The sequence below is a fragment of the Panthera pardus genome, unplaced genomic scaffold (genome assembly GCF_024362965.1).
Source record: "Panthera pardus isolate Hobbes unplaced genomic scaffold, ASM2436296v1 HiC_scaffold_1, whole genome shotgun sequence".
In the NCBI taxonomy this organism is placed as follows: Eukaryota; Metazoa; Chordata; class Mammalia; order Carnivora; family Felidae; genus Panthera; species Panthera pardus.
The window spans coordinates 19,155,073-19,164,703 of NW_026526654.1; the positions used below are offsets into that span (position 1 = coordinate 19,155,073).

Sequence of the window (9,631 nt, forward strand, 5' to 3'; positions counted from 1 at the left end):
CTGAGATAGTTCCAAAAACTCACTGACAGTCAAAGGAGGAAAGGTGAACATAGACTTAAATCCAGAAGAAGATACAACATGGGAGGAAAATCACTTCTTTGGGAGTCAATATCGTTTGACTGAGTATCAAGCGAGGGTAGAAGAGGGACATCTGACATAAGTAAGCATCCTAACTCCATTGACTCACTAATCACTCCTGCATTTAGCTAGGTAAATAATATTATTATCCCCCATTGATAATATTATTGTCCCCGTTTCTAAATAAGGAAACAGAAGTTGCAAACGTTTAAGTAACTTGCCCACAGTTGGCAAGTGATAATGTCAGGCATCGAATGTAGGTAATTGCTGGGCTATAAGTCACTTTTTATGATCTGGACCAGAAGCCTGATGTTTCTTATCAGCAGTGGTGTGGGAAAAACTGGGGCCAGGGAAATTAAATCATGAAGATAAGCACTGAAAGGAAGGAAAAGATGCAGCACTGGCATCCTAGATGCAGCACAAGAACAGCCAAGTACTAATGGAGTTGGAACTTCTCTCTCTTGCCATCCACACATTACAGCATTCCTCCTCGTGCACGTCCCAGGACCCCCAGAGATGCTCACATCCTTGTTCCTGGAACCCATCAATAGCTTACATGGCAAAAGGGATCTTGCCAATGTGATTAAAATTATGGATCTTGAGGATGTGACAATGGAAGAAACTCAGAAAGACGACATCACAAGAAGGATCTGACACCTCGTTGCTGGTTCTGAGATGTAGAAGTGTACATGCAAAGACCCAAGAGAGGCCTCTAGGAGCTCAGGAAGACCCCCAGCTGACAGCCAGCAAAGAAATGCGACCTCAGTCCTACAACCACATAAAACTAAACTCTTTCAGTGTCGAATGACCAAGAAATGGATTCTTTCTAAGAGTCTCCAGAGGGTAAAAGACTTGCCACCAGCTTAGCCCTGGAGACCCTGTGGGACTTCTGACATACAAAACTATAAGAAAATACATGTGTGTCGTTTAAGCCACAAGGTTTGTGGTAATTTGTTATAAGGGCAACAGAAGATGAATACAATGGCAGGAGTTGGAATTGAGGAAAATGTCTTACTTCATAACTCCTCATAATTCTTAGGACAGAGAACACTATCCAATATCTCTGCTGCTATGGAATTAATCACGTGCCTCCAAACCTTGAGCATCAGGAATCACAAGGTCAGATTCGACAATCTATGTCTGAGACCCAGAGAGCTGAGAAGCTTTGGGGGTTAAGATATTAAGAGACATGGGCTGTCCATTTTAGCATCATGTCTCAAAGTATAGGGGAGGCTTCTGAGAACCCTATGAAGGAGGTTTTTTTACTTTGAAAATTTAAATTTTGTAATATAAATAAACTCACTCCCGTATGTCCCCTTCTCTTTCTGGGGAAATTCTACTTGAAAAATAACCATGGAACTTCTCACATTGACACTACTTGATCTAAACACCATCATGTCATAAATACACTCTTCTAGATTAACAAGGTGTGGGGATGACCTGGTCCCACGACAAGGTATTTCAGTCTCTATCATTGAATTGCAGAGTACTCTACAAATAAAGCAGTACAGATGGGAGAAAGTGAAGATGAAAATCTTTCATTTTTATGTGTCCCTTGAGGCAAGACAGGATGTACTTATCCAACATGGATGAACCTAAGAGAGTAGAACTAAAAAAAACCAAGAGGCTTGCATGAAGTGAGTGAGCTAGTGGTGGGGAACTCCTGAATGTGTTCTCCAAAACTAAGGACATGTTAAGACCATGATGAAAACACAAGAAAGGAGGTGATGTGGAAAGTGGGGTCTGTCTGTTCAACACAATCGTTTACTCAATGGGGTAGTAAAGAAGAGGCAATGGTCTTACATGCTTGGTGCCCCATGCGGGGGCACAGAGGGAATATAAAGAAGCAACCATGATGGCAAATACCAAGGTGGAGAGGCTGGACACAGTCAAAGGAGTGGGCAAGGAAGACAGAATGTGGTTTGAAGAAAGGAAGAGAAGGTGGAAAATGGAAAATGACTAAGAAAGGAAAAACCAAAGAGTGATTCCACAAAATAGGCTTGGAGGGAATTACACAACTATCCAAGAAAAACACAACTGTGAGGAAAAGCAGATCAAAGAGTCCTAAGACTGACTCTAAAGAGCCAGGAAGTCCAGTTCTCATGAATAATCATATACAATTCTCACACTATTTGGGCACTTGGGTGGCTCAGTCGGTTGAGTGTCTGACTCGTGATTTCGGCTCAGGTTATGATCTCACAGCTCATGAGTTCGAGCCCCAGACAGTGCAAAGCCTGCTTGAGATGCTTGTTCTCTCTTTCTGTCTCTCTCCCAAAATAAATAAATCAACTAAAAAAAAAAAAACCTCATACTATTTATTTAGCAGTGTAAAAGAAATATCTGCAAGAAAAAAAATGCTACTATTTATATAATAGGGGTATTTCCATGTATTTTAATTACTTTTATATTCAGTTTATATACATGAATCAATGTTTATAAGAATGTTTTATACATAGTATGAATTAGTGTATAAATGCATAATTATGTGGGTATTAAATATATTTATACATAAATATAAAAATTATTCTGAATAATACAATGCAGGATGCAAGGTTCTTTATATCCATAAAGATGTTCCAAAAAAAGAATCTAAGTTTCAGAGAAATCAGATGGCTGGCTCAACGTGAAGGATACAAACAATTTAACCCAAGTTAACAGTTCAGACATGATCCATCTAGTCCTAGATCCACCACCAATAAAGTCCAAATTCATTCGGCTAGCTATAATTCCTCATTTTTACAGCAATTTCAGATTTCAAAGAAGTGTTTTTTCTCTAATAAAGATTTTTAGCCATTGATTAGGAGTCATCTGGTTCTTTTTCCTGACCCTCATTCCACCAGTTCTATCACACTTCCAGTCACTGATTTATCATTTTACTCACCCGTGGGTACTAAAGCTTGTTGACTGTACCTTCAATAGTCTTTAAAATTCATCATAGTTTTGGGGCGTCTGGGTGGCTCAGTCAGTGAAGCATTCGACTTCGGCTTAGATCATGATCTCGCGGTTTGTGAGTTCAAGCCCCGCGTCGGGCTCTGTGCTGACAGTTCAGAGCCTGGAGCCTGCTTCAGATTCTGTGTCTCCCTCTCTCTTTGCCCCTCCCCTGCTCACTCTCTGTCTCTCTCTGTCTTTCAATAATAAATAAAGGTTTAAAAAATTTTTAATTTAATAAGAAAAAATTTTTTAAAAATCGTTATAGTTCTTATTCTCACTCCCTTGGGCTACAGTTTAAATAGCATCTAAATGGAGTTCCTCCCCATCAAGTGTCTACCCTAACTTGCCATGCCCTCAGACAGCCTGTTAATTTTCATGGGTCAGAGTACTAACCATTGCTCCCATGTTCAAACCACATCATGGCTCCTATATGCAGCTTAATTAAGCACAGACTTCACATTCAGGTTCAGAGCTCTCAAAAAGTATGTCCTACTGTAACTCAAAATATCTTCCAGTAGTTTCCCCACAGCCCTAAGATCCAGCCAAAGCCAAACCTAGATACCTCACTAGTTCCCAAGCACACCCACATGCTTTTATGCCTCTAAACCACTGCTTGAATTTTTCTTCCCTGAGAATTCCAATAGTCCACCTTTTGGACTAAAAACCTCCCTGTACACACAAAGATTTATGTCAAAAGCTACCTCTTTCTCAAGTGTTTTAACCACAATATTTAATTCCTGTCTGAATAGAACTCTCACAGAAATTTATAGAAAGTATATTCTGCATTGCATTACATGTATTTGGTATTTCTTTTCATCTCCCTATTCAATGGAAAGTTGTCATATTTTCCACATCTTTTTTTTTTTTTGCTACGATGAATAACACTGTTCTAAGCATTTGTGTCAACTTTTTTTTTAATGTTTATTTATTTTTGAGAGACACAATGTGAGCGGGGGAGGGGCAGAGAGAGAGAGGGAGACACAGAATCCGAAGCAGCTCCAGCTCTGAGCTGTCAGCACAGAGCCCAATGCGGGGCTCCAACTCACAGACTGCGAGATCATGACTTGAGCCAAAGTCAGACGCTTAACCAACTGAGCCCCTCTTTTCAACATCTTTATACCCCCTTCAACAGTAGACGATCTAGTAAATATACAACTTCATAAGTATTTGCTAAATTCAATTCAATTAGTTCTTCCCAGTTACTAAAACTGAAACTCATTTAAGTGATACATTTCAAAAATGATTCGAATAGATTAAAAAAAACCAACAACAATATTTTAGGTCTGTCTGGGTGGCTCAGTTGGTTAAGCTTCCAACTCCTGATTTGGGCACAGGTCATGATCTCATAGTTCCTGAGACTGAGCTCCATACAGACAGCACAGAGCCTGCTTGGGATTCTCCCTTTCCCTCTCTCTCTGCCCCTCCCCTGCTTGCACGCTCCCTCTCTCTCTCTCTCTCTCTCTCTCTCTCAAAATAAATAAACTTTAAAAAAACAGTATTTTATTTAAGTGTAATCATACTTGTTCAGGGGATTATTCAGAGATGCTCTCAAATACTAGCTGAAAGTTTGTTTTTATAAAATCAAACATTTTACTCTTCTCAAAGAAATAGCCCACCCAAATTAGTTTACTTCTCATTTGACTGTGACACACACAGGAACAACTTCTGAGCCAGATCTTTACACTACAGAAGTCCAAGGAAGATTCATGGGCCACGAACAAGTGGAAACTGGAAGAAATAAACCACTTATGACAGTATACACAAAATCACTTTCAAGCAGGCTCAAACTAAAATAAGTATCTTTCTTATGATTCACAGTATAAAAATCCCAAAGGACTTAACTTTCAAAGGGCATGGTGTATCTAATACAGCTGCTCTGAGGCTTGGCCAAAATAGCTATCCTTGCTCGACCTTTTGAGCTTTGGATCAATAACAGGCCCAGGCTACATGACAAAAACCAAACTGCTCTCACTGCATCAAATGTCCAACAAAGACAAAGCCAGGCTATCTAGCTACCCATCTACCTATGCATCTATCTATCCATACGAGTTCACATTTTGTGTGTCACTGTAATAATATTACGTTATAAGCATCCACACACGTTTATATGTACTGAGCACTTTGTGCAAAACACTATTCTAAGTATTTTACATGTGTTGATGCTCACAACAATCCTGTAAAATAGGTAATGTTATCACTCTCATTTTGCAGATGAAGAAATCAAAGCTCAGAAAGTGTAAGAAATTGCCAAAGTTCACACAGCTATTAAGTGGTGGGGCTGGGATCGGCCTCCTGAACTCTTTCCCCCAGAGCCCAGAGTATTAATGACTCGGTGATACACTACCAGGAGCAGGATTTTCTTTTCTTCAAAGGGGTTGGGGGAGGTCTCTGAAAGCTACTCTATTTCTGGAAAGCACCATAGAGGTAAAGGCCCAGGTGCACATAAAAACATAAAAGGCAACTTGCTATGTTTCTATCTTACTCGCTATAATATAGGAACTTGTTCTTGAAGACGGAATTGAAAAGCTCAATTTGAAGCACAGAACAAGGGACGCAAGCTGGTGAGCACCTCGAAGGTGCTGTGTGTAAAGATCTCATTCGCCTGGGAGATGTATTCAGAGCATTTGCGGGCACAGATTCTCACCAGGCCCAGGAGAGCAGGCCTCGATGGGCATCAGTCACAAAGGTGAGAACTGCAAATGAACACAGTTATCTCATTCAGCCTTGAAATAAAGAGAAGCATTTTGCCTCCAGGGGAACACACACGTATGCAAACAAAACCACGCATGATTCAGTGCTGTTCGTATCAGGGAGGAAAGAATGCAGTGAGATGTTGTAAGGAAACAACACATCACTTTCCACGGGAGATCAACAAGAACACTACATACCATAGCATTCCCTCTGCATAGTTTTGCAGAAAGGACCCAGATAAGCTTCTTCAATAGGGAACTTTTATCTGATGACACCTGTAACTAGTTTCACCCGTTCAAGACTGCATCTTTCTTCTTACGTTTCCAATGAAAAAATGTGTTCAGAACCCGTGATATTGAAAAGGCCTTGCCAGAGGCAATACAAGCCAGAGAAGTCAGGTAACAGTGGAATTTGGAACGAAATATTAGACAATACTTAGCTTTCATTCCAAAGGGCTGTCCTCAATAATACAGCAGCTTGTGGGACTGACAAAGTTAGAGTAACAAGCTGTGGCATTCAGTACCTTTGAAGGGCTGAGCCACAGCCTTCACAGGGTAAACAAAGCCACATAGAAGCACCTGTTCCCCTCCAAATGACTTACATGACTACTTTTCCATTGTGCATCTTAAGTATTCTCAGTATGCACTTCTGGGCCCAGGTGCCAAGCAAAAAACCATTTTGCTATAAACTCACTCTTCATCACTGTTAGTGTTGGACTCTTCATTACATTGTGGGTAAAATACGTTGTGATTTTTTTCCCCCACAAACTTGCCAAACCCTGGTTAGAATCCATTGTGTTGTCCTTTTACTAACAGAGGAGCGTCTGTATCATTCACAGCCACCCAACAGAAGTTCTGGTCCTAAGTAACTGAATGGCCCTAAGTAAATGTGAAAGTGGTATAGGCTGGGGGGGGTTCTCTATGAAGAGATAGCTTGACCCATTCCAATATCACAACCTGAATCACTCCTCAAAAATGTACAAGAGAAATGAATTTATTTTGACTCCACTCCTTCCAAAATACCAAGCTTCACTGCAGCTGAAAAACCCAAGTGGCTAAAACAACACAAAAGCAATCACTTCTAAGTAGATTTGGGTCTGCTTATTTTTTCCCTTGTTACAGTCTTCTGATATGCACTTCCCTCTGGGAACTATACCCTAAGAGGAAGAAGGCAAATCAGAGTTCAAAGACACAACCTACCGCGGCTGGATTTTAGGAAGGTAATATTCCCCCTGAGTTTCCTTGGTAAAAATAAAATACCGGTTTATGTTCTGCAAATATGATTAACATACGCGATTGGGGTAGAGGAGCCCACCAGCTTAACTCCGTTGGTGAGGAAGTTTGGAGATTTAAGTGTGTAATAAGGAACTAAAATAGAGGCAAACTAGAGTTATAATCAACTGAGTGAATCTTACCATTATTAGTTCTATTTAAGTTTGAACCCTGAGGCGGAGGAAAGTATTGAGACACGTGATTCCAGAGTGGAGGAGCGTTAGGAGGACCCGCGCGCGCGAAGTCAGTCACCTCCTGGAGAGCTGTCTTAGGGGCCCCCTCCCGCCGGCTCTCCCCGAGAAGTGGCAGAAACCCCCGCGGGGAGTGCGCCCCCGGCGCCCGCGGTGAGCCGGGCCCCCCTTACCTGCGCAGGTGCTCCCGTCGTACGTCTCGCACACCCACTCGTGGCACTCGCACAGGGGCCCGAAGAACACGCCGGGCTCGCTCACGTGACAGATGCAGACCCCGCAGTCGCACCGGCCGCGGCCATGGCACAGAGCGCCCCCTGGGGGCTGCCCGGGCGCCCGACACCGGCGCTCCGATTCGGCCCTGGACAGCCTGCACGCTGCACCCGGCCCAATTCTGCAAGGGCGACAAACCACAGCAGGGCCATGGTCAAGAGCAGACACAGCCACTTCTGCTCTGAGCCCACGTTCCCCCCAACCACCCTTTTGGCGACGTTCAACTTCACAGAAAGGAAGTCTGAGGTTCCACATTTCTCCGGGGCCAAGCGAGCACCAGCCATGGGCCATCACAAGAGAATGACCCAAACGTTGAGGGGTAACCTGCACACCTAGGAACAGGACCACCTTCCAAGTGGAAGGACCACCTTCCAAGTGGACAGAGGTGGTCCAGCCCTGCCTCTTGATGGCTTGGCACAGAATCTTATATGCACATTTTGATTAAATGCAAATGAATGCAAAGCATGACATTTGGATGACTTTTCAGTACACTTTAAAAAGTCCCATTGCTGGGACACCTGGGTGGCGCAGTGGGTTAAGTGTCAGACTTCAGCTCAGGTCACGATCTCACCGCTTGTGGGTTGGAACCCTCGCCCGGTTCTGTGCTGACAGTTCAGAGCCTGGAGCCGGCTTCAGATTCTGTGTCTCTGGCTCTCTCTGCCCCTCCCCACTTGCTCTCACTCTCTCTCTCTCTCTCTCTCTCTCTCTCTCAAAAATACATAAACATTAAAAGAAATTGTAATAAATAAATAAAAGAAAAAGTCCTATTGCTATCTGATGGCCAGGAGCAGCCTTTTATGAAAAAGAAGAGAGGGATATGTAGGAAGAGCTATAGATGTTATGATAGTGTAGGACATAATATTTTCCTAGTTGCATTAAGCAGTGCTTATAAACTTTAAAAAAGTTTAGTTATTATCATGTGCCTCAAAGACCCTTTCAAAAGGCAATACAATAATGTAATGCAGACCCTGTGAAATAATTCTGCCTTATAGGCTATGAGCACACACAGGTAGGTACACAGGATTTCCTCAATCTCACGGCAGAAGTTCCTCCTGCTATGTACTAAACTAGGAGGAGATTATATATCTATATTTATTCACTGTATTTTTCCGAAGGAAAAGTAAAAGGACAGACGCGAAGCAACACACAGTGCAGACATATAAGGAATAAGAACAGGTTGGAAAGAGTTTACCCCGTGGCCAACTTTCTAACTGCTCTTGGCTTTGGGCAGCCATCCTGCAAACTCGAAGCCCTGCCACACAAAGCAAGGCAGGTCGGTCTCAAAGAACAACAAACCAAACTTACCTCAGAGATGGCGAGAAGCTCTGAGGAACAGCTGACAGCCCCGCGAAGAGAAGGGAGGAGGCCAGCAGCAAGAAGTTCCTGATGGCTGCAGGACGCATGCTGAGCTCCGGGGCTGTGCAGGCGAGCTGCGCTCCTGCAGGGTGGGGCTCCCGGTGTGTGGGGGGCTGGGGGGGGGCGCTCGGGGCGGGGGGCGGGGGGTGGGGAGAGGTGCCACCGGCGCAGACCGTCCCGCAGACGGACACACAGACACGAGACACCAGGACGCGCGGGTCGGGCCTCTACCAGGAGGGGCGAGTGCCTTGATGAGCTGCCTGCCTGTGAGGATTTGGGCAGCGGCACCGCTCTGGGCGGGGTGCTGGTACCAAACCCCTCAAGTGCGGAGTCTAGGCAGAGGAGTAATTAGAAACAGTTGTACAAGCAGATGGTTTATTTTGACATTAAAAAAAAAAAAACGTCCTGTTCACAGATTTAGGAAAATCATTTCTTTCTTCAGTGCAGGCCCCAGAGATGCGGAGTATTTGGGCTGGTTGATATTCAAGGGACAGATAAAATAGTCCCTTAGATGTGAAAGGGGAGAAGGGGAGGGCTAGTGACGTCAGCGTGAGCACTTAGTAGGGAATTATTTCCCCCAAGGGCTTTTTCAGAAGGTGTGTTATTTGGGGTATGAGTTCTAGGGGGCCAGCGCAATGGACGAATATAACTTTTTCTTGTACTTTTTACTCTTTGTTTTAAGTGATGGGTTTTTCATTTCTTAAGCCTTTAACAAGTATGTCATGATTCTGGGTGTTTGGGCCAGTAGCTTATCACACCACATTTTTTCTTGTCTTGGACGGTTCAGATCTTAGTTGTCCCAAATTCACCCCATTTCCCCCCCTCCCCCCCTGCACCAAGTAG

At 43.5% G+C, this 9,631-nt stretch overlaps 1 protein-coding gene across 2 annotated transcripts in view; it reads right to left on the reverse strand.

Moving 5' to 3' along the window:
• Positions 1–9,094, reverse strand: part of ITGBL1 (integrin subunit beta like 1) — a 206,168-nt gene extending 197,074 nt beyond the window's left edge. Inside the window, exons 1-2 of one of the 2 annotated variants that reach the window (XM_019443947.2) lie at positions 8,738–9,089; positions 7,336–7,553 (exon numbers count right to left, since the gene is read on the reverse strand). In XM_019443947.2, the coding sequence (XP_019299492.1) occupies positions 7,336–7,553; positions 8,738–8,835 (316 nt within the window). In that variant the 5' untranslated portion in view covers positions 8,836–9,089. Of the gene's footprint in view, positions 1–7,335; positions 7,554–8,737 lie in introns of both variants that reach the window. The other variant, XM_019443948.2, reaches the window with a different exon arrangement.
• Between the last annotated feature and the right edge of the window lie 537 nt (positions 9,095–9,631).